The 24,967-nt window shown below is 34.9% G+C and overlaps 2 protein-coding genes across 6 annotated transcripts in view; one reads left to right on the top strand and one right to left on the bottom strand.

Moving 5' to 3' along the window:
* Positions 1 to 1,106: 1,106 nt before the first annotated feature.
* On the bottom strand, positions 1,107 to 23,986 carry LOC132726206 (T-complex protein 11-like protein 1). 2 transcript variants are annotated; one of them, XM_060711481.1, is made up of 11 exons: positions 23,823 to 23,986; positions 19,125 to 19,196; positions 17,926 to 18,141; positions 17,365 to 17,497; positions 16,750 to 16,870; positions 10,946 to 11,166; positions 10,317 to 10,453; positions 8,621 to 8,805; positions 7,516 to 7,700; positions 5,530 to 5,696; positions 1,107 to 4,983 (listed from the first exon to the last, which is right to left on the bottom strand). In XM_060711481.1, the coding sequence occupies exons 3-11, from the start codon at positions 18,104 to 18,106 to the stop codon at positions 4,751 to 4,753; spliced, it is 1,563 nt and encodes a 520-aa protein (XP_060567464.1). In that variant the 5' UTR covers positions 18,107 to 18,141; positions 19,125 to 19,196; positions 23,823 to 23,986; the 3' UTR covers positions 1,107 to 4,750. The 2 variants fall into 2 exon arrangements, with proteins under 2 accessions (XP_060567464.1, XP_060567463.1); XM_060711480.1 differs by lacking the exon at positions 23,823 to 23,986 and adding an exon at positions 20,616 to 20,689.
* The window catches only part of LOC132726204 (mucin-2-like), a 13,937-nt gene continuing 12,517 nt past the window's right edge, over positions 23,548 to 24,967 (top strand). For all 4 annotated transcript variants that reach the window (XR_009625162.1, XR_009625164.1, XR_009625163.1 and 1 more), the window contains exon 1: positions 23,548 to 23,707. Coding sequence is in view for 1 of the 4 variants with exons in the window: in XM_060711479.1 (XP_060567462.1) it covers positions 23,615 to 23,707 (93 nt within the window). In the remaining 3 variants the exon portion in view is untranslated. The remainder of the gene's footprint in view (positions 23,708 to 24,967) is intronic.

The raw sequence follows: 24,967 nt of genomic DNA, 5'->3' as shown, positions 1-24,967 counted from the left end.
GAGATAGAGTAAAAGGCTTTTCAGCGTCGGTTACTAGTTACCTTAAGATCGACCTAAGGCCAATTTAAGCCTGTCACATGTCTAAAATTTTCTTGGCGATGAGGGGGACTGCCGTCCCTTCAAACCCCCCCCCCCCTTCTGGCAACCCCCTGATGTAACATTTGGACGGGAGACGGCGCCGAAAAAGTGGTCACTTTTTTAACAACATTTCTCAAACGAAAAAACAGTGTTGGGGCCTAAATAGGGCATTTTTTCACTGTTTGAGGCCTAAAAAAAGGGGGGGGGGGAGCAAAAAGCCGCCAAAACACGCTTATATGTGGGAAAAGGTTAAATCACGATATTCGTGATTTCTTGGGTCAAAAATAACATGTTGGTCCCAGATGATTAAAATAACGCAATAAACAAATGTATATATAAACTATCATTCTCAAGTCCCAAGAACCTGATCTTATTTATTATGTAGAATCCCCTGAAGGTTAAATCTTATAAATGATGTGGTTCTTTTTTTTTCAGGTGCTCACTAAGTCTTGTAAGACAGAAATAAATTAATACATGTGCAATGGTGTTTGAAATTCATTGGAACAACCAGACATAACACTTTTGATAGTTTAAAGCCACCAACTTTGAAGCCATGTAGTACTGAAAAAGGTTATGTTAAATTTCTAGCTAGTGTAGGAGAAACATCCAATCCCGCCTATTTTTTCAAAGGTCCCTTAGTTATTTCTGACCCGAATGGACACTTGAGTAGAAACACCAACCTCCGCTATGCTGACTTCTCTACCTGCAAGAATTCATTGATTCTTACAGGACTCAAACCCACAGCTGAAAGCGATTCGTACTTTACCACTTGGTTTCAAAATGAAGGCTGGTGGAGAGGTAATGTTTCATCTTTGCAAAGACAAACATTCTGCAAGTTATCATTGAAGGTCAAGTATTCACAGTCTTGGTTTGAAGTAAAATTTTGCTGACTTGTCTGTTGGTATTTTTTGCTCTTCAGGGGTGTGTAATCATGTACACAGGTGTCTAATATATTGATATCTATAAGTTATAAAGATGAAAATAAAATTTAATAAAAACATTTGCATCTGTATATATAAAACAAGGTGTAGAGCTAACGGGAAATTTTATTTGTTATGCTGAAAACAACATGGAACAATATACATAAAGGATGCAAACTTCTTTTAAAACAAGATATGTTTGTAAAACATGTATGCCCCCTATCAGCAGCCAATTAGTCATGTGATAAGGTTATTATGCTGACTTTTGACCCAGTGATCAAACAATTAATAAGGGTTATCAAGTATCTACTGGTCATGACCTTAACCTTTGACCCCTTGACCCAAAACTCAATAGGGGTCATCTGCTGGTCACGACCAATCATCATACAAAGTTTGAAGTTCTTAAGCCTAAGCGTTTTTAGTTTATTGATCGGAAACCGTTTTTACCTACAAGTTCAATGTGACCTTGACCTTTGAACCCTTGACCCCAAAATCAATAGGTCATCTGCTGGTCATGACCAATCACCATACCAAGTTTGAAGTTCCTAGGCTTAATGGTTCTTTAGTTATTGATCGGAAACCGTTTTAACATACAAGGTCAATGTGAACTTGACCTTTGACCCCAAAATCAATAGGGGTCATCTGCTGGTCATGACCAATCACCATGCCAAGTTTGAAGTTCCTAGGCCGAAGCGTTCTTTAGGTTATTGATCAGAAACCGTTTTTACTTACAATGTCAAAGTGACCTTGACCTTTGACCCCTTGATCCCAAAATCAATAGGGGTAATCTGCTGGTCATGACAAATCACCATACCAAGTTTGAAGTTCCTAGTCCTAAGCGTTCTTAAGTTATTGATCAGAAACCGATTTTACTTACAAGGTCAATGTGACCTTGACCTTTGACCCCTTGACCCAAAACTCAATAGGGGTCATCTGCTGGTCATGACCAATCACCATACCAAGTTTGAAGTTCCTAGGCCTAAGGGTTCTTTTGTTATTGATCAGAAACCGTTTTTACCCAAGAGGTCAACATGACCTTGACCTTTGACCCCTTGACCCCAAAATCAATAGGGGTCATCTGCTGATCATGACCAATCACCATACCAAGTTTGAAGTTCCTAGGCCTTAAAGTTCTTTAGTTATTGATCGGAAACCGTTTTTGCTTACAACGTCAATGTGACCTTGACCTTTGACCCCTTGACCCCAAAATCAAAAGGGGTCATCTTCTGATCATGACCAATCACCATACCAAGTTTGAAGTTCCTAGGCCTTAAAGTTCTTTAGTTATTGATCGGAAACCGTTTTTGCTTACAAGGTCAATGTGCCCTTGACCTTTGACCCCTTGACCCCAAAATCAATAGGGGTCATCTAATGATCACGACCAATCACCATACCAAGTTTGAAGTTCCTAGGCCTTAAAGTTCTTTAGTTATTGATCGGAAACCGTTTTTGCTTACAAGGTCAATGTGCCTTTGACCCCTTGACCCCAAAATCAATAGGGGTCATCTACTGGTCATGACCAATCACCATACCAAGTTTGAAGTTCCTAGGCCTTAAGGTTCTTTAGTTATTGATCGGAAACCGTTTTTGCTTACAAGGTCAATGTGCCCTTGACCTTTGACCCCTTGACCCTAAAATCAATAGGGGTCATCTACTGGTCATGACCAATCACCATACCAAGTTTGAAGTTCCTAGGCCTTAAGGTTCTTTAGTTATTGATCGGAAACCGTTTTTGCTTACAAGGTCAATGTGACCTTGACCTTTGACCCCTTGACCCCAAAATCAATAGGGGTCATCTACTGGTCATGAACAATCACCATACCAAGTTTGAAGTTCCTAGGCCTTAAGGTTCTTTAGTTAATGATCGGAAACTGTTTTTGCTTACAAGGTCAATGTGCCCTTGACCTTTGACCCCTTGACCCCAAAAATCAATAGGGGTCATCTACTGGTCATGACCAATCACCATACCAAGTTTGAAACTCCTAGGCCTAAGGGTTCTTTAGTTATCACTCGGAAACCATTTGGTCTACGGACCGACGGACCAACGGACCGACAAGTGCAAAGCAATATACCCCCTTTTCTTCGAAATGGGGGCATAACAAGTGGAAAATTCATATGGCAACAATATCATTTTTTGTATTAAAACATTAAATTTTGTAGGACCTATCAAACATAACACTCAGGTAACAGAAATACAGGAAAATTCCTATTAAACGCCCCTGGGGGGGGGGGGGCTAACATTTTCCAAAGGGGGGGGGGGGGGGGGTGAACCGTTTCTTAAAAACAGTTTTTCCTAAAATCATTATAAATATGTTTTTGTTATAACATTCAAGTGCATTTGTGTAAAAGTTTATATGATAAATTTTTGTGTTTGCTATAATATAAACATGATTCTGAGGGATTTGAATAAAATTAAGGATTTACTCCAGCACTGGTGAGCGGATTTTTCTTTATTATTATTTATTTAGTTTGATAGGAATTTTATGGTACCTCACAGGATCTGTTTTATCTGTAAGAGTTGCATTCTTGTTTAATTCACATAAAGAAAATTGATTGTTCATTATTAAAAAAATAGAAAAAATCCCTATAGGAAGATGCACTGAGGTAATTCTGATAAGCTTTCATCACAGATGTTTCAGCCCACTCCTGTTGAAAGGTGATGCTGTATGATAAAGGCTCTCTTGCAGAAAAAAACTTGCCAAACGTTGCAAAATTGTTCATAAAAAATGAAAAAATCAAATTGGGAAAAAATGGCACCTCTACTTCTAGGAAGCTCCTACATGTTAAAGCAACAATGTGGAAAATTGCAAATTTTGAAAAATTCTATAAATTATCATGATACATTTATATCCACACATGTTGTGCACAATACTTTTGTAATAAAACACTGAACTTCAATGATCAGAAAGAATATGTTAGAGAATTTAAAAAGAAAAAAACTTATATAAATGAAATAAATACTTCGAAAACCAATCAAGCTTTAAAAATTCTACCAGTTTTAAAAAGAAAGATAACTATGAAAAACTGAGAGTCCTCTGGAGAGCCTAAAAAAAAAACCCTTCTAATATGGTAAACTTTTATAACACATTATATATTTTATTAGCTCAAAATGATACTCAATTCTGAGCTGAATTGGTCAAATGAAAAGCACTATTTTTTTGTATGTAAATGAAATTTTCTAATGAAAATCTTGACATCACTAGTTCAATGAAATATGTGACATCATAACTCAATGTTACAGTGTTTATATTTAGTTTAGTTTATACAAATTTATTTTAGTGTGATTGTGTTGGAAGCTATAAGCTTAATGAAACACTCTCAAATCTGTTCCCGGAAACAACCAGTACGAAGCAATGAGTGTAAAAATTTTAATCAAGGAAACAATGGCTTGCTCCAAACAGGTCTAAACCCAAGCAGATAACAATCCTTAGATTACTAGTCCAACGTTTTAAATACATGGCAACATGTTAAACACTTGGCAACGCAGCAACTCATAATATCTTTAGTTTATCAAAGTTTAATTATAAATAATAAATAATTTACATATTTCCCCACTTCATTATAAATTCATAAACTGGTAACTTTCTGCTGAATAAATCTGAATACAAGCTGTATACAACAAATTCAATGTACATCCATTATGGAAGCATAAATATTATGTAAGGAGACAAATGCATATTAGATAGCAGATTGATGTCATGCACTATACGGGACAACTCGCCACAGTTGTTCATACATTAAAATTTGTTCAGCTAGGACACATGATCTGTGGAGGCGGGATCAGTCTGTAATGGTTTTATCAATGTTCCAATAATACTAGCATAGTACTGACCAAACACAGATTTGTTGTGAGAAATGAGTCGTAGAAATTGTCCACAAATCTGAGACAGTTCTTTCTCCATCACTGACATCCCTGCTGGAATTTTTAGCGGTTCTGTTAACTTTGAAAACAATGTTTGCTGTATGAAGTCTATAACTCGCTTTGCTGAAAAATGATAATTCAATCATGAGTTGAAAGACAATTATAAATCAATCACAAATTGACATACAATGATAAATCGATCATAAATTGACATACAATGATAAATCAATCATACATTGACATACAATGGTAAATTGATCATTAATTGACATACATAGTAAATCGATCATAAATTGACATACAATGGTAAATTGATCATAAATTGACATACAATGATAAATCAATCATAAATTGACATACAATGATAAATCGATCATAAATTGACATACAATGATAAATCGATCATAAATTGACATACAATGATAAATCGATCATAAATTGACATACAATGATAAATTGATCATAAATTGACATACAATGATAAATCGATCATAAATTGACATACCATGGTAAATAGATCATAAATTGACATACAATGATGAACAACTCAATGCAGTAAAAATCTGAAAGACTTCAGAGAGAGCAAACTTTGAAAAGGTCTGACAATCTTTTCTTCCTTCAGCTTAATTTGCACAAAGCTAAATATTAAAATAATTCATATATACTCACACATTATTGTGTAAATTTGGTTATCTTTTTCCTTCAGTGCTACAATTTGTCCCTTGAGAGATGTTTTCTGTGTTTCACTGCGTGGTTGGAAACCGTGATCTTTCAGGAACACTTCAACATTCATGCTTACTTGCTCACTAATATTCTCTAAGGCTGTTTCTATATTCCTGATACAAAGATACACAATATTAACTTTCATTAAAAAATTATCATTCTAGTAAGGTAATCAATTTGTTTTGTTTGTTTGTTTGTTTCATTTTACGCCTTTTCCCAACAGTATTTCAGTCATATAGGCGGGTAGTTTCCTAACCATCGTTCCTGGAGAGTTACACCAGTACTAGACTACCTTCCTCCGCGCTAAACTACCAAAGCATCTCCCGGGAATCGAACCCACGCCAGAGAGGTAAGGTAATTAATGAAAATAAAGTGACATGCTAATTTTTTCACTGTCAAGTCGAGATAAATTGACTTTTTATTTCATAAGACTGACTTATATAATGGTAATTGACAAACAGTTAATATTGGAAAATGAATAGGATAAAATATTATTCTGCCTAAAATATGAAAAGACTGCCCCACTCTTTTTATAAATTGTACATAACAGGTGAATTCGGAGGATGTTTACAAAAACTTCATTGGGCCACATGGGTTATCTATCGTTCATGCAAAGTAAATTATAAAATTTAAAGGAATTATGGGACAATGTTAAGTAATTTTTAATTTCAGCTGTTCACACACTATTTACCCTTGGATGGGCATAAATGTCACTTTATAAAGTTTAAATAAATTGGTTATAACATGCAATTTTTCTTCAGATATGATTTTTTTTTAAAATGTATTCAGAAAATCCTTATGATAAACAAATACTTATTAAAATTAATGTAAATATTTAATGTCTTGTGTAACATTAACCAGAATATTAAATTTGTGCCAGCATTTTAGCATGAGTTTTTCTAAATCAATACTTCTTCATTGAAACACAAGTCATTTAGCTTGTATGTCTTAATCACAGATTTCTGTCCAATCTGGGAGACTAATTCCGACAATTCTGAGACAGATATAAGAAAGTGCGAAAGAATTCCTCACAACACTCTATATAACATATTTTGACTAAATACTGTTCTATGTGTGAGATACTTCATGCATTACTATATTAAAACATGCTTCAAACTGATGTTGATGTTGGTGTTGATCCATTGCTCATCACATGATAAAGTGCTAAACAATTTAATATGACCATGTATATGATGAATAATATTTTATTCTACAATAGGTTATTATCTGCTATTTATTACATCCTTTTTTTGGTGGTTTATAGAAATATATCAGTGATATAAAACTGGTAATTTCACAGTTTGAAACAGTGAAATTACCACTTTGATAATTTCACTGTTTTGAATTTAAGCCTATTACGTTGTTTCAGTGAAATACCAGCGTGCACAGTACTGGGTACCAAATTGTATTATTATTTGGAGCGCTTTTCATTCAGTATAAGATTTAATGTCTTTTTAAAACGTTTCTTAGCATGTAATAAAAAGAAAATTTGTTTAGTTTAGTGTAAGATCGAAATATATTTCACCTTGTGAACACCAAAAGTTCATATTTCACTCGTGGCTGCGCCACTCGTGAAATATACCTTTTGGTGCTCACTCGGTGAAATATATTCCGATCTTACACTGAACTAAACAAATATCCTCTATATAAAGATATATCAGATAATATAATTCGTTCATGGTTTGTTGACAAGCATGATAAAACATAATTTTAACATAATTATTTATGATATTACAGACCTTCCAATTTAGACCAATTCACTTTAAAGCTTCACAGGAAAATTTCAGGACTTATCATCAGATTCTAACTATTGTGCTGGTATTATTGAATATTCTATTACACACCTAGTATTCCAAAGTAGCGTTGTCAAAATACCATACTGAAGGTGTACAGAATTGTATATGAAAGTAAAAATAATAAGACAGAACATACCCTGCTTCTTCTCCACCTTCTAACAGAGTACATATCTCTTCTTTTAGTTTTACTTTGAGTGACTGTACACCAGCTATAGATTGACCTACTGTGTTAAAGGTCACCAGTAATATTGATGTTACCATGGTGAGACGCAGTGTCTGTTCTCGTAACTCAAGATATCTACTTTGGTCTAATACAAGGGTCTGAAACATAAATATACCGTCAAGAGTACCATAGTATACAATGAAATCATGTTAATCCACACTATTGGTTAGGAGATGATAGTAACATTATGTATACAGTCTACTCCACTTACAAAGAGATCGGTTTTAACGAGGTACCGCTTATGTACATTCTACTGTGTCCCAGCTGTTTTCCTTTCATTTTTTATTGTTTATAACGAGATCGGTTTTAGCGAGATATCGCTTACAACATACATATATTTGACGTCTCATGCATATTTTTCAGTTAATGTGATCACTTCATTGGCACTTTGTCTGCATCAGTTTGTCACCTTGAGAAAAACAATGGTGACCAAAAACAAAGGTAAATTAAGGAAGAAATTGAAATTATTGAGCAATTAGCGCCTTGTTTTGTCAGCGCTCCGGGCTAAATTGTCCTTAAGGTGACGAAATGTCATAACAAAACAATTTTATTGAGTGATTAACACAAAGGAAACAGCTAATTTCTTGCAGTGTTATTTGGTGTTCGTGAGAAATACACTGTGTGACTTTTGAAAACGAACTTTGAAATGTACATATTAATAATTTTTGAGTTACAAGTTGAAAATTGCAAATTCTGGACGTACGTGCGTACGGACGGATGTACTCACAAAATGGTACTTATGTGACTTTTCCTTTGATCTCTTTGGCCATTTTTAGTCACACAAGGCTTAAAAAAAGACACACAAGTAAAATTGGAATGAGTAGGATCAAAGAGAATTTACTGTTACCCATTGTTCTCCAAGTCACACAAGTACCTCTGGGTTCGTACGGACTGACGGACGACCCGGCGACAATATGCTCCCCGAAATTTTTCGGGGAGCATAATAATGTAACATTCACTAAATATTGTATCTACTTTACTTTAAACTTAGTGTAAACATTGTAATTACATAGCATACCTCTGGAAAAATTCTGCTAGTATCCCACTGCAATAATTCCATATAAGCACCATTTAGAATAGCTGCTGGGGTGGGCATGTTTGGTTGGGAAACTTCCTCTTCAGGAGCTACTGGCCTTGACTTTAAATTCTCCAAACTTCTTGCCAACCAACACTTTGTAAGCTCAAGACCGTCTATGCCAGCCTCTAGAAAATTAGTTTTTAACTTTTATTGTAATTACGTTTACTTACTGAACTACATAAAACATGATACACAATGAAAAATCCAAAAACATTTAAACATGCTAACTGTATGAAAGATCTTGACTATTCTCAATACTTGATTGTAAAATAAAGGCCTGAATAATGTAATAATTTGCAGAGGAAAAGATTTAATTCATAATTAATGGAAAACTCGTAGGATTTGGATATTGAATGACAATCAAAATCCTAAAGAAAAATGCGAATTTTAAAGAAAATACCTCTAATGGCTGTAATCTCGCGTGCAAAACCTAATGAAGAATTTTCTAAGATCACAAGGTGCTATAATTCAGTCAAATTACACACCTGAGTTAAAGGTCTTATGACCTTCACTTGAGAACAATTTCTAGTGAATACCTTCACTACATATGAAGACATTTGTGAAGTTTCATGTGATTACCTTGACTAGTTGATAAGAAATGAAGAAGCACATGAAGTTGAACCAAAAACTTCAACCAAATATTATGACACACAGGTTATTTCTTTGAGAAGTCTGGCTAAAAATGCACAACTATTATGCATCAGTCAATTAAAAGCCAGCCTTCCCAACAATTAACCCTAATGGGTCAGGGGAAATAAGCCAATCATTTAGTTCCAATATGTTTATCTGTCAGAACTTTGTTGATGTGATCATAATGATTTTACGCCAAAATGTATTGTGGGGGTGTTTACTGGGGATTTGATCATTTAACTAGATATGTGTCCATAGGACACAGGTGCCCCCACACTCCACCAATTTGTCAATCTTATGTCTCTAGGTCAAATATTTTTTGGCTACATGTGCCAAAGTTGAAAACTAAATATATTTTATTAAGTAAAGGGCAAATACTACAAATACTGAATAAATCCACAAGAAAACCCCAAGGTGCATAAGTACACATGCTGACCAACATTCTTGTAAACTTTCAGGCCTACAGGTCATAAACTTTTTGAGTTCCGTGCAACACAAGTTAAACATTGTAAATTTTTAATAAGTCAAGGGCAATAACTCTAAAAATACTAAAAATATCCGCACAAAATACCCAGGTGCACAACTACACATGCTGAGCAACATTCCTTTAAGGTTTCATGACTATAGGTCAAATACTTTTTTAGTTACGTGCGACACAAGTTGAAAATTGGAAATTTTTACTAATTCAAGGGCAACAACTCTAAAAATACTAAATATATCCACATGAAAATACCCAGGTGCACAACTACACATGCTTATCAACATTCTTATAAGGTTTAATGATTCTAGGTCAAATACTTTTTTAGTTACATGCGACACAAGTTAAATGCAAATTTTTACTAAGTCAAGGGCAATAACTCAAAAAACACTAAATATATCTATATGAAAATACCCAGGTGCACAAATTCTGACAAACAAGGGTAAATCTAAATGACACCCCTATAGCCGGGGCACAAAAATAAAACTGCCCTCTAATGTTACGATTTATAAACATTACAACGCAAACCTTGCTGTTTCTTTATAAATTCTTCAAACTTTTTCTTCTCGAATTCTACTGATTGTTGCTGTATGTATGGTCTAATCTGTTGTATGGTGAAGTTAGCCATATCCATCCTCATCAGGTCAAGAACTTCAAATATTTCCCTGAAGTTTTCACATTCATCATTAAATACTTATGACTTTAACAGTGAAAACTGTGACATAAATAAATTACATTTTATTCATTATCTGAACAATCCTGACATAGAAAACAATTTTGGAGTAATTTTGACCACTAGTTTTGAGAGAGAAAAAATGTTGTTTAAATCAATTGCTGGATAATCTATTTCATTCCATTTGGGAATTAAAATCATAACATCCTTCTTCCATTATGCAAATGAATACAACATATATTCATTACAACACCGTAAAAAAGCATGCTTCAAGATTTATGTACATGTAAATTTGTATGATTTTGTATTAATAGATATGTAATCAAGTTTATATATAAATTCATTTATCTGAAACAGCAGTGGTATAGAAACTTATGAATAAAACATGCAGTGTTATTTATTACTTATAAACTATGTTTTTCTTCGGTACATTTTTGTTGAACACTAAACCTTTTTCATATTCTTAAATAAATTGAAAACATACTTAAACAGTGGCACAATTTCTTTCGTTTCCTTCAATTTGGCTATACGATCATCCCTGGCAGGAGCACACAATTTACCCATAATGCCTACTACATAATCGGAGTAGTAATAAATGTCAAATGCATCATTCTCAAGCTTCTGTTGAATAAGATCTAGATCAAGAACTTCCTCCATCTGTGACTGTAAGCGTTTATGCTGGGGCAATAACACAGACATCAAACTCTAAGAAAACAAATAAAGTTCCTGTAATGTATATAAATCAATAGTTCTATATGTAAAATTATTAATTCTATTAACAGATATAGTTATGATCAAATACTGACAAATTCAATGAAATTAAATTTAGAAATAAAACAAGAACCGGTTGAACCGGGTGATGCTCCCCGAGAAGGTTCTGGACACAGGAAGGTATAAAAAAAATGAACAAAGGGCAAAAACTCCAAAATTAGGCAAGGAGGAGTTATGTTTTTTTTGCACTGCACTTCTATTCAATGAGATCTATCTATCTATAAAGTTTCCTGATGATATCAGAGTTATGTCCCGGGTAAAATTCAAAGTGCAAAAATGAACAAAGGGCAATAACTCCAAAATTAGACCAGGCTTTGTTTAGGTTCTTTAAGCATTTAAGCATTGACAAAAGTCAAAAAGTAAAAATAAACAAAAGGGCAATAACTTCAAAATAAGGCAAGGCAGAGTAATGATTCTTAAGCACTGCACTTCCACCCAATGAGACCTATCTATCTACAAAGTTTCATGTTGATACCTCTTATACTTTTAGAGTTATGTCCCAGACAAAGTTCAGAGTGTCAAAATGAACAAAGGGCAATAACTCCAAAAGTAGGCAAGACAGTGTTACAGTTCTTGTGCACTGCAAACCTACTTAATGAGATCTATCTACCTACAAAGTTTCATGTTGATACCTCTTATAATTTTAGAGTTATGTCCTGGACAAAGTTCAAAGTGTGAAAATTAACAAAGGGGGATAATTAAAAAATTAGGCAAGGCAAAGTTATGGTTCTTGTGCACTGCACACCTACTCAATGAGATCTATCTACCTACAAAGTTTCATGTTGATACCTCTTATAGTTTTACAGTTATGTCCAGGACAAAGTTCAAAGTATAAAAATAAACAACGGGAAATAATTCAAAAATTAGGCAAGGCAGAGTTACGGTTCTTGTGCACTGCACACCTACACAATGAGATCTATCAACCTACAAAGTTTTATGTTGATACCACTTATAGTTTTAGAGTTATGTCCCGGCTAAAGTTCAAAGTGTAATATAAACAAAGGGGGATAATTCAAAAATAAGGCAAGGCAGAGTAACGGTTTTTGTGCACTGCACACCTACTCAATGAGATCTATCTACCTACAAAGTTTCATGTTGATACCTATTATAGTTTTAGAGTTATGTCCTGGACAAAGTTCAAAGTATAAAATAAACAAAGGGGGATAATTCAAAAATTAGGCAAGGCAGAGTTACGGTTCTTGTGCACTGCACACCTACTCAATGAGATCTATCTACCTACAAAGTTTCATGTTGATACCTCTTGTTGTTTCAAAGTTATGTCCCGGACAAGAAAAGGGGACGGACAGATGGACGGACGGACAAGGCGGCGACTATATGCTCCCCCCAAATTTTTTTCGGGGAGCATAAAAAACTAGACCTATCACTGAAGGTGATTTATACCCCCACCAGCAACTTTGACTTTTTGAAAAATAAATAGTCTGAAGAAAAATTTGAACACAAACCATCAACTGTGTACAAAGAAATATTTCAATTAATTGTAATCCCAACTGGGGTCTCCAAATAAGCTTGCTTTTCACAAAGTTTGATTACAATATCTCATTCCTAACTCTAGTTATTGTCCGGAATCCATTTTTCTATTTTTAGTAACACTGTTACAGTGACTTTGACCCTAGGGGGTCCAAATGCAATACCAACCCAGGTCTTCATATAAGCTTGCTATACACCAAGTTTGATAACAATATCTCATTCCTAACTCTAGTTATTGTCCGGAAACCATTTTTCTATTTTTAGTAACAGTGACCTTGACCCCAGGGGGTCCAAATGCAATACCAACCCAGGTCTTCATATAAGCTTGCTATACACCAAGTTTAATAACAATATCTCAATCCTACCTCTAGTTATTGTCCGGAATTCTATTTTTAGTAACAATGACCTTGACCTTGACCCCAGGGGGCCCAAATGCAATACCAACCCAGGTCTTCATATAAGCTTTCTATACACCAAGTTTGATAACGATTTCTCATTCCTAACTCTAGTTATTGTCCAGAAACCATTTTTCTATTTTTAGTAACGGTGACCTTGACCTTGACCCCAGGGGGCCCAAATGCAATACCAACCCAGGTCTTCATATAAGCTTGCTATACACCAAGTTTGATAACAATATCTCATTCCTAACCGGAAACCGTTTTTCTATTTTTAGTAACAATGACCTTGACCTGGACCCCAGGGGGCCTAAATGCAATACCAACCCAGGTCTTCATATAAGCGTGCTATACACAAAATTTGATAACAATATCTCATTCCTAACTCTAGTTATTGTCCGGAAACAAGTTTTCTATTTTAGTAACGGTGACCTTGGCCTTGACCCCAGGGGGTCCAAATGCAATATCAACCTGGGTATTTACATAAGGTTGCTATATACCAAGTTTGATAACAATATCTCATTCCAAATTCTAGTTATCATTCGGAAACCGTGGACCGACCGACAAGCTGACTTCTATATACCCCCTAAACTTCGTTTGTGGGGGTATAAAAACTAATTCAGGCAATAGTATAACCTGCTTAGTGCTTACATAAACAAGATATGTTTGTAAAACATGTATGCCCCCTATCAGCAGCCAATTAGTCATGTGATAAGGTTATTATGCATGACTTCTGACCCAGTGATCAAACAATTAATAAGGGTTATCAAGTATCTACTGGTCATGACCTTAACCTTTGACCCCTTGACCCAAAACTCAATAGGGGTCATCTGCTGGTCACAACCAATCATCATACAAAGTTTGAAGTTCCTAGGCCTAAGCGTTTTTAGTTAATTGATCAGAAACCGTTTTTACCTACAAGGTCAATGTGACCTTGACCTTTGACCCCTTGACCCCAAAATCAATAGGTCATCTGCTGGTCATGACCAATCACCATACCAAGTTTGAAGTTCCTAGGCCTAAGGGTTCTTTAGTTATTGATCTGAAACCGTTTTAACATACAAGGTCAATGTGACCTTGACCTTTGACCCCAAAATCAATAGGGGTCATCTGCTGCTCATGACAAATCACCATACCAAGTTTGAAGTTCCTAGGCCTAAGCGTTCTTAAGTTATTGATCAGAAACCGTTTTTACTTACAAGGTCAATGTGACCTTGACCTTTGACCCAAAACTCAATAGGGTCATCTGCTGGTCACAACCAATCATCATACAAAGTTTGAAGTTCCTAGGCCTAAGCGTTTTTAGTTAATTGATCGGAAACAGTTTTTACCTACAAGGTCAATGTGACCTTGACCTTTGACCCCTTGACCCCAAAATCAATAGGTCATCTGCTGGTCATGACCAATCACCATACCAAGTTTGAAGTTCCTAGGCCTAAGGGTTCTTAAATTATTGATTGGAAAGCATTTTTACCTACAAGATCAATGTGACCTTGACCTTTGACCCCTTGACCCCAATATTAATAGGGGTCAGCTGCTGGTCATGACCAATCACCATACCAAGTTTGAAGTTCCTAGGCCTAAGGGTTCTTTAGTTATTGATCCGAAACCGTTTTAACCTAAGAGGTCAATGTGACCTTGACCTTTGACCCCTTGACCCCAAAATCAATAGGGGTCATCTACTGATCATGACCAATCACCATATCAAGTTTGAAGTCCCTAGGCCTAAGGGTTCTTTCATTATTGATCGGAAACCGTTTTAACCTACAAGGTCAATGTGACCTTGACCTTTGACCCCTTAACCCCAAAATCAATAGGGGTCATCTGCTGGTCATAACCAATCACCATACTTAGTTTGAAGTTCCTAGGCCTAAGGGTTCTTTTGTTATTGATCGGAAACCGTTTTTACCCAAGAGGTCAATGTGACCTTGACCTTTGACCCCTTGACCCTAAAATCAATAGGGGTCATCTACTGATCATGACCAATCACCATACCAAGTTTGAAGTTCCTAGGCCTTGAAGTTCTTTAGTAATTGATCGGAAACCGTTTTTGCTTACAAGGTCAATGTGACCTTGACCTTTGACCCCTTGACCCCAAAATCAATAGGGGTCATCTACTGATCATGACCAATCACCATACCAAGTTTGAAGTTCCTAGGCCTTAAAGTTCTTTAGTTATTGATCGGAAACCGTTTTTGCTTACAAGGTCAATGTGACCTTGACCTTTGACCCCTTGACCCCAAAATCAATAGGGGTCATCTACTGGTCATGACCAATCACCATACCAAGTTTGAAGTTCCTAGGCCTAAGGGTTCTTTAGTTATCACTCGGAAACCATTTGGTCTACGGACCGACGGACCGACAAGTGCAAAGCAATATACCCCCTTTTCTTCGAAATGGGGGCATAATTATAGGAAATAAATAAATTGATGACTGTATATCAGGTATAAAAATTTGGCATATGTAATTGATATTTGTTCTTTGAACTGAAATATTCACTGATTTAAGTGTCAAGACTAGAAATGTGTCCATAGGACACGGGTGCCCCCACCGCGCCACTGTTCTGTCAATCTTTTTACTAAGTCAAGGGAAATAACTCTACAAATACTGGATAAATCCACAAGCGAAAACCCAGGTGCAAATCTAAAACATGCTGAGCAACCTGCCCATAAGGTTTAATGACTATGTCAAATCCTTTTTGAGAAACTTGCGACACAAGTTGAAAATTGCAAAAATTTTCTAAGTGAAGGGCAATAACTCTAAAAATACTAAATAAATCCAGACGAAAATACCTGGTGCACAACTGCACATGCTGATCAATATTCCTGTAAAGTTACATGACTCTAGGTCAAATACTTTTTGAGTTACGTGCGACACATGTTGAAAATTGCCAAATTTTACTAAGTCAAGGGCAATAACTCTGAAAATACTAAAAATATCCAGACGAAAATACCCAGGTGCACAACTACACATGCTGATCAACATTCCTGTAAAGTTTCATGACTCTAGGTCAAATACTTTTTGAGTTATGTGCGACACAAGTTGAAAATTGCAAAATTTTACTAAGTCAAGGGCAATACCTCTGAAAATACTAAAAATATCCAGACGAAAATACCCAGGTGCACAACTACACATGGTGATCGTCATTCCTGTAAAGTTTCATGACTCTAGGTCAAATACTTTTTGAGTTACATGCGACACAAGTTGAAAATTGCAAAATTTTACTAAGTCAAGGGCAATAACTCTGAAAATACTAAAAATATCCAGACGAAAATACCCAGGTGCACAACTACACATGCTGATCAACATTCCTGTAAAGTTTCATGACTGTAGGTCAAATACTTTTTGAGTTATGTGCGACACAAGTTGAAAATTGCAAAATTTTACGAAGTCAAGGGCAATAACTCTGAAAATACTAAAAATATCCAGATCAAAATACCCAGGTGCACAACTACACATGCTGATCAACATTCCTGTAAAGTTTCATGACTCTAGGTCAAATACTTTTTGAGTTACGTGCGACACAAAAGTGAACGGACAGACGGAAGGACGGACGGAAGGACGGACAAGGGTAAATCTAAATGCCCGCCACTAACGTGGGGGCACAAAAAGTCTGTCTACATATTAAATTTACCTCTTTCACTTCTTTAATGAGAACCACAGCATGTCCAAAGTCAGGTGGATTTTCCTCCAACTTCTCACTGAATGCATCCCAGAATGCTTTGTGTATAATTTCTTTCACTTGCTTCTGCAGACTGTAAAACAATGCTCAATTATTTCAGTAAAATTCTATTTACATGTATATTCTTTTTTTTGTGCATATATTTCTTCATCATTATAAAACTTTTCCCCTTTCCCCTATATTCTGTGAATACTCATGCTAACAAGTGTGGTAAGAAAAACAGCATACATGTACATACAGTACAACTTTAACTTGACTTTGTTCAAGTAACTTGTATATAATATTATTAATAATTACAGCAGGTTATTTTCTAAAAAAAACTTTTCAAGGGAAGTAATTATTAACAACTGTGGCAAATAACCAGAATGCTGCTAATACACTTAATGACTTACTTTAAAAGGCAAGCAATTTTATGAATCACAAAAATTAATTAGACTATTCTTTAATGGTACTGTTAGAATCTGGAATGCAATTTATCTTCAATAGGGGTGAAATTGAAGAGTTAAAGGGCAATTATTTCCTGACTTTAACCTAAATTCAGTCTATGGCATACATGAATAAACCTACCTAGACCCAGTTTGTTGCACATTCTCAAATTTAAAGTTGGAATCAACAGCAATCTCATGGGCAAGACTCATATTCCTTACACCACTTGCAGCAGCCATCAAGTCATCAAATGTTACAAACTTTGGAGGAGATGCTGGAAAAATAAACATTCAGTATGTTTAAATTTATATCATAACTATGCTTATGAAATTTGCCATCCCCGGAATTTAAATGACATATTTTTGTATGATTTGTGTTATTAAAAATATTATCAGTACTATTTTATTTTTCAATTTTAATGACAAACACTATTTGAAATGTGGACCAAACATGTGAGGTTGTGAATAAACAAAATGCGATAACTGACTGTTATATATGAACATAAACAACAATAACAATGCAACTTAGTAGGTGATGATTTAGTATGAATGGTACGTAAAATCATGTTGCAAAAAGCACTGTAATATGTATGTTACCAATGCCTGACAAAGATATCATTCATTGTTTAATAATTTATATGTAAAATTCCTTATAAACCATGAATATTATTATAAAAAGTTACTACAGATGCCCATATCTTACGTTGTACCATGAATGGCTCAGGACCAGGACTAGGGGTATGCAGACGTATCTTTTTAGGCACCGTGCCTGTATCACTTTCATTCAACTTCTGTGATTTCTCAGTACTATCAGCATTTTCTGGAAATTCACCAGATATTGAATCATCTAGGCCACTTTCATCATTTGGAGACTTTTCCGCCATATCTTCTATTTAATCTGGACGGGAATCACCTGAATCTAATAAAACAAATGCATAAAAAATCGTTCTATATACTTCTCAATTTTAGTAGTATCTTGTGAATGAACTTATTAGATGTCATTTACTCTAAACAAATACATGAGCCAAGGATGCCCCCAGACAGTTTTGTCAGTCTACTGATGTATAGTATGACTAGCAGGACACAAGTTGAAAATGGCAAATTTGAACTAACTCAAGCGAAATAACTTTTCAAATACATGTAACAAATAAATCAAGAAGCAAGCCCTGGGCACACAACTGCACAACATTTTTGTTAAAGGTTGATGACTCTAGGTCAAATACTTTTTTATCTATGCGCAACAGTGGGACGCAAGTTGAAAATTGCAAATTTTAATAAGGGCAAAATCTCTACAAATACTGAATAAATCCAGAAGAAAGCTCCTAGGTGCACAAATACACATGCTGACCAACACTCCAGTAAAAGTTTCATGACTCTAGGTCAAATTTATATTTGTTGAGCTATGTGTGACACAAATAAAAAGTTTCAAATTTTTACAAAGTCATGCGCAATAACTCTGACAAAACTGAATTAATCCACATGCGAAACCCCAAGTGCACAACTTCACATGCTGATCAACATTTCTGTACAGTTTGTTGACTCAAGCTCAAGCACTTTAAGAGCTACATGTGAAACAACATTGGAATGCAGGCAGACACACAGACAAGGCCCCAGAGAGGCACACACACAGACAAGGCCCTAGAGAGACGGCATCAACATAGGAGTCATTTTAGTAAGTGAAAAGTTGAAATAAAAACTATTTTAAAAAATAAGAATATCAAACTTTGATGATTGCTTTCGTGAATATAGTTCCATTAACAATGAAAAAAAAAAGTGTAGTTTATATTTGGTAAAATCAAATCTTCCATTGTGGAATGTCACTGGGACTAAAAATGTACATGCGTATCTTTCAGTCCCAAAATGGGTTAAATTTTGAAAACACAGAAACTCAAGAAAATGTACCTCTGGATAAAACTAAAGTCTCTTGGATCTATACTGTATATTGTAACTTCTAATTAGTCTGGTTAAAATATCCTGGAATAAAACACAAAACAAGCACATTTAATAAACAAATGATTTCAATATATACTGGCATGCGAGCAGTTCCCGTACAAAAATCGTAGTTACTTAAACATTATTTTTTATTACGCTCACTCACCAAAATTTGAATGTTACACATCACTAGTCGGCTCGTCACACAAATCATGGAAATTCCATCATGTTCTAAACATAGAATAACCCTTAGTTATGAGGCCTCATATGGGGTACCGAAATTATCCATTATTTTGTAGGAAGAGAAGTAGTTCCCGTACATAAAATTTAACTCATTATAATTATACAATTTTGTTATAACGGACCTATTTTTCAATTATAATTGTTGAACAGACCATTTTCTAAGAGATAAATAGATGTAATTCAGGAAATAGAGCGTAGACTAAACGCTGGTATCTATTACCCGGTACCGTTACCCCAACGCATTCTCATACAATGGCATGCTTGAATGCATGATATTTTACGCATCAAAGCCATAAAATTATCTAATATAGTAATATTGATCAAAATTCTGATAATTAAACAAGTTTTCATCACATTGCCTACTTATCTGTAAACAGGTGGTATTAGTGGAAAACCCTTTAACAGGCCTCACGTGTAAATATTTTAGCGCATGCGCGCAAGGACGGAATCCCCCAGAGAAAAACAAGGTCACGTATTGACAACGCACAGGTGAAAGTGATTTAAAATGAGACTTTTATACGTACTGCCGAACTGACACTTAGATTTTGTCTCTTTTATGCATCTGCTTGATTTGAAATGAATTTTTGAAGATTGCAAGTAAAAATCAAGCGTTTAAATGAAAAATACGGGTACTGCTTCTGTACGGGAACTGCTCGCATGCCAGTAATGCCAATAACCACAGATATATAAACAATTTAAAATTTAGCTCCATGCAATAACTGACACCTGTCAGAAATTTACATTACCTCTACAGTACAGTACTGAGTATATCTGTGTAATAACTGATCAATGACAATGCTTTATCTTTATTAAATTTTACACATGTTTATAACATCTACTGTACATAATACAAATCAGGTTTATTTATAAACATGATTATGATTGACATGAAAATATACATTTTGCCGAAATAGCTATAAATAATTTATGAATAATTGTGTTTCTTCTTATTTCTCGAAAGTTCGCCAAAACTGGCCCTGAAATGTATATAGAACTTTCTGGCTATTATGGGTCTCTCTCATGGCCATCAATTGCGGTCTATCAATCGCCCGTACTGAAATGCTAATATATCACCAGATCACAAAAAGCTGCAGACTTGTTCGAACATAATTCGCGGGGAACAGAAAATTAGTCTTATTTGTGCAGTGGTCGCACCAATTGCAGATGCAGACATCTATGCCATAAAGGGTAACAAGCAGGGGTGTAAAAAACAAATACCGGTCAACATTTCCCAATGAATCATGCTAGTAAACAATGCACGTGACCTTTACCCAGGGGAGCTAAATCTTTGCTAATATCATTTCGCGCCGCTGATGACTCGTCCCATTTTATATACCTTTTTTTCATTTATCTGGTTTTCTAAAGGCATATTTTGTATAAATTTGACATATTTTTTTAAAGATAACACTTCATGATGATGGGGCTTACTTTTACTAATTATTTCCTTAGTTTTGCCATGGATTTATATTGCATATAAATCCGTGGTTTTGCCTTTGCCGTTGAGCACTGTGCTTTTCAAATACTTACAAGTACAGTCAGTAGTCCTGTGATATTTTCGTTCTGTGTCAGAATCTCGCCCACGCACAAAATATCGTCGCGCAGTACAATTAGCTGGTCCACTTTGAAAAGCTATGTCATTATTTAACGGGAAATGTTTCCTTTTTCCTGGACCATAAAACTAGCATTTATAAGTGTTTTTTTTTAAGGCTAGTGCATGGTTGATGATCTCACGAGACGGAACATCGCGTGCAATCCACCGAAACTTTGGGCGTGGAGCTCAAAACGCCTTTAAAATCCAATAAAATTTGTCAATCCCAGCACATGTAGGCCTACTGATCATATATATAAAAAACTTTATATGAGCCGTTTTGAAAAAAATCATATTTCGACGTCTTTATAAATAATAATGATCAGTACAATTGTTGGGATTGGCAAATATATGATACATATTATTTTGATTTAAAAGGCGTTTTGAGCTCAACACCCCAATTGTCTGAATTACGGACAGGGTAGCCTAATTAATTCGGCGTGTACGGTTTGACCCATTTTACAGACTTTTTTTTTCTTACTGTCAAACCGTTAAAAAAAGACAGCGCCCGTCCAAAATTATCTCGGTGTCTCTTTGACAAGTCTAATTAGTTGGACTACCGTGAGACTAGTGAGACAGGGCGGACCGTATGTTTGGACGGACCGCGTTCCGCCATATCCCAGGGTCCGCCCTGTCCTACGAGCAATTAATTGTCTGTGGTGTAATCCATGAGAGCCAAGTCAAGGTAGGATGGTCCGGCCCCTATGATACCAAGTGCTGTTCTTATTATTGTCGGTACATGAAATTATAAGTTTAACTGTTAAATATGGGGTAAAATAAAGAAGTATTTTAACACACACCGGCAGCTTTGGATTTTCCTATCAATGACAGAATTTATTTGAAATGAAAAAAATTCTAACAATTTATATCCAAATTCACAAAAAGCAGCACTTCCACTTTCACTTTAATGGTGGAAACAGTATTTGGTGGCATTCAATGTGTAAAGAAACAAACTTTCTGATTACATCGGAATGGGCAAGGACGCGGTACCCGCGGGGAGTACTATATATGGTTTACACATATAAAATCCTTTTTATATTACATAGGACTACACCAGGCCCGGTTTTCACTATTTAAGTTCTCAAAGTAAATCTCGGTCAATAATGAGACAATCTTATGTTGAGACTGTCTGTTTGAGAACGTCAGTGAAAGCCGGGCTAGGTCTTCCAAATAGATTTATGCCACTTACATGTGCTTAACAAATCTTATAAGTGTGCATGTATAAATGGTTTCATAGGTGTATCAATATTTGCCAGATCTTCTGAAATTTTCATTAAATACAGAAAAGAGACACATTAGAAATCTATCATTTTTATTCATTTTTTTTTTCATTCAAGATACAAATTTAAGATGTATTTCTAAAAATGTGAATGCGTGTCGGAAGTCGATGTTGCAAAATGAAGTCCTACTACCGTATGTGCCCACCCTGACTGTGTATTAATTACAGCCTGGCAGTGTCGTCACATCGATGTTGCATGCCGTTGTATCGGTGAGGAAGGTTACCAACGATGCCAGTTGCTCTGTACTCAATGATTAGCCTTTTGAAAGTATTTCGGTGTACACCGATAAGAGGCGCAACCTACAAATGATACATACATGTAATAAATAAATAAATTAAAGATATGTATTTATGCTCGTCTTGGGTAGAAACTGAATTTAAATGATATTCGGCTTTTTCAATGCAAAGGATTTAAACAAATAAATTTTGTTACCAACCTCTGTTTGGTTTACTCCAGCGTTGACCAATCCTAGGGCTATGCCACGCTGTTGTATAGATAATCTATCCATGTGGTGTTTTTCTGATATGTGGATCTCTGTCGTATCCGAGAATATCATGCGCAATTTTATTTCACCCATTCTCACAATTTTTCGTGCATTTTGTGAATTTCGATCGTTCATTGGTTAAAATTGACATGCCTGAACACGGGAAAAGGGTGCCTGAACATGGGAAAATGGTGGAAATGCAGCCAATAGTCAGAACGCAAAATTTTGTAGAAATTAATATACTGATAAACGAAGAAGTTATAAGGACATAAATGGTGCACACTTATAAGATTTGTTAAGTGTATATTGAACAAAGTCATGTCTTGCACACATCTTGCACATGGGTTGCACAAAGTGTCCGCAGCTATTATGCTATACAAATGAATTATTTAGAATTGTCAGAGACATCGTGATATTTTTGAACGGGCGATTTGTCGTTTTCCAACGGTTTGACTGTATGAAAAAAAAATAGAAAAAAATAATAAAAAAACAGTCTGAATAAAATGAGTCAAACCGTGAATTCACGCCGAATTAATTAATTAATTACAAATGTAAGCTACTTTAATTACCAGTGTAGATCTACAAAATATAATTTCGTGTCAATAAAATTTATTATTACGGTATTGTTTATGCAATCGCTGATTATTAAAATAATATTAAACTAATAATAATAATAATGCTAAAGGCTATTTAACTGTCGTTCCCTCTATTTAGCTATTGTATCGGAGGTCTCGGTGACCTGGGAAGTACAATGCTTGTTTACAAGTTAGCTATTTATTTCATTCAATATCTTGGATTTACACCAAGCAACGAATAAATCCGAAGTTGAACGAGTGAAACAAGCTCGCCGGGTGTTGTAAACAAAATGCGAGCAGAAATGACGGTCGATTTAGATTTAAAAACGTTAGAGAATTTAAGGATTTATAACGGATATGAAACAGAAAAGAGCACTAGAAAGGTAAGAATTACTTGAATCAATTTGTGTCCAATTATCTACATTTTTACGCTAAAAAGCCGACATGAACTATTGTTTAATGAGAAAAATGAATGAGTTTTTTAAATTCTAATTTTACCTGGAATTTTAAGTGTTTTACGAGATTTATTGTAAAATTCAGTCATTGATTTAATTGACGCTTTGATGTTGGACTAAAACACTATTTTAATCGTTCTGTATCGTTTTCTGTCATGAACACGTTTATTAAATTCAATCGCGGATGTGTTCCGTTGGATTGCTGAACTGACAAGAAAGCTTGAGTAGTAAACTCGCTGTATTTATACCAAAGACCTCGAGAAGTCACGTGGAAATGTAGCTGACCAATAGTTGCATAATTTAACCAGAGTGTCTAATCCAAAGAGCCAATCATTGCAGATATCTTAAATGACGTCAGTGCATAGCGACATGAGCTGTGCGTGCGCTTTTTTTGATGAAAAATAGTTCTTTATGATGATCTTGATTAAAATATTTTACATGTCATTTATGGTTACAATACATAGAATATCCAAAGGATTAAGTTCAAATAAAACAAACACAAAAATCATGTGAAATATAGACTAGATCTTCATAATGTAGATTAAAGTAGTCTATCAGAAAAAAAATATCGTTTACTATATAATTTTTCATTTTAAAAAAAATAATCGTGATTATCTTTGTCACACACCAAGAGCGTGTGATGCAGAATATTATATATATATATATACATATATATGTAAATAACAAAATAATAGGCTTCAGCATACATTGGGCTATTGGATATTTTTTTAACTTTGTTAAATATTTAAACTCACTTTATCATCGGGAATGTAATAAAGCCATTTAATAAAAACGATATTACACTAGACGATATTACACTAGTGTAATAACACTTTGATGTGACGTCAATTGCACTATAAACATAGCGTTAATGCATGTTAATGTTAGTGTTACACTAGCTATAATTTTATATATGTGATAAATAGAATATTCGTGTAGATTCAATACTTAATTTATTGAACTCGTTGAATAAAACAATATTAGGCTCGCTTAATATGATTGTATTCATCTGGTTCAATAAATTTAGTATTAAACCTACACTCATTCGATATCCGCTATTTGAGACAGGCAGGTTAAGCCTATTAACATAAATTATACCTTTAGAAATGTAAGGCACTATAAATGCTTAAATGTAACATTTTATGTTTTTTATCTCCTATTTTTAGCTTTTATTTCATATTGACATAC

The sequence above is a fragment of the Ruditapes philippinarum genome, unplaced genomic scaffold (assembly GCF_026571515.1).
Source record: "Ruditapes philippinarum isolate M1 unplaced genomic scaffold, ASM2657151v2 ctg1127_1_1_1_1, whole genome shotgun sequence".
Classification (NCBI taxonomy): domain Eukaryota; kingdom Metazoa; phylum Mollusca; class Bivalvia; order Venerida; family Veneridae; genus Ruditapes; species Ruditapes philippinarum.
This window is presented reverse-complemented; position numbering and strand designations above follow the sequence as displayed.

Excerpts from the sequence above, each read along its gene's own strand:
- LOC132726206 (XM_060711481.1), bottom strand. The coding sequence starts at position 18,106 with ATGGCGGAAAAGTCTCCAAATGATGAAAGTGGCCTAGATGATTCAATA. Across the intron at positions 11,167-16,749 it reads TCATTAAAGAAGTGAAAGAG|AGTTTGATGTCTGTGTTATT; the intron begins GTAAATTTAATA and ends TTGTTTTCTTAG. Across the intron at positions 7,701-8,620 it reads CTAGCAGAATTTTTCCAGAG|ACCCTTGTATTAGACCAAAG; the intron begins GTATGCTATGTA and ends TTTATGTTTCAG.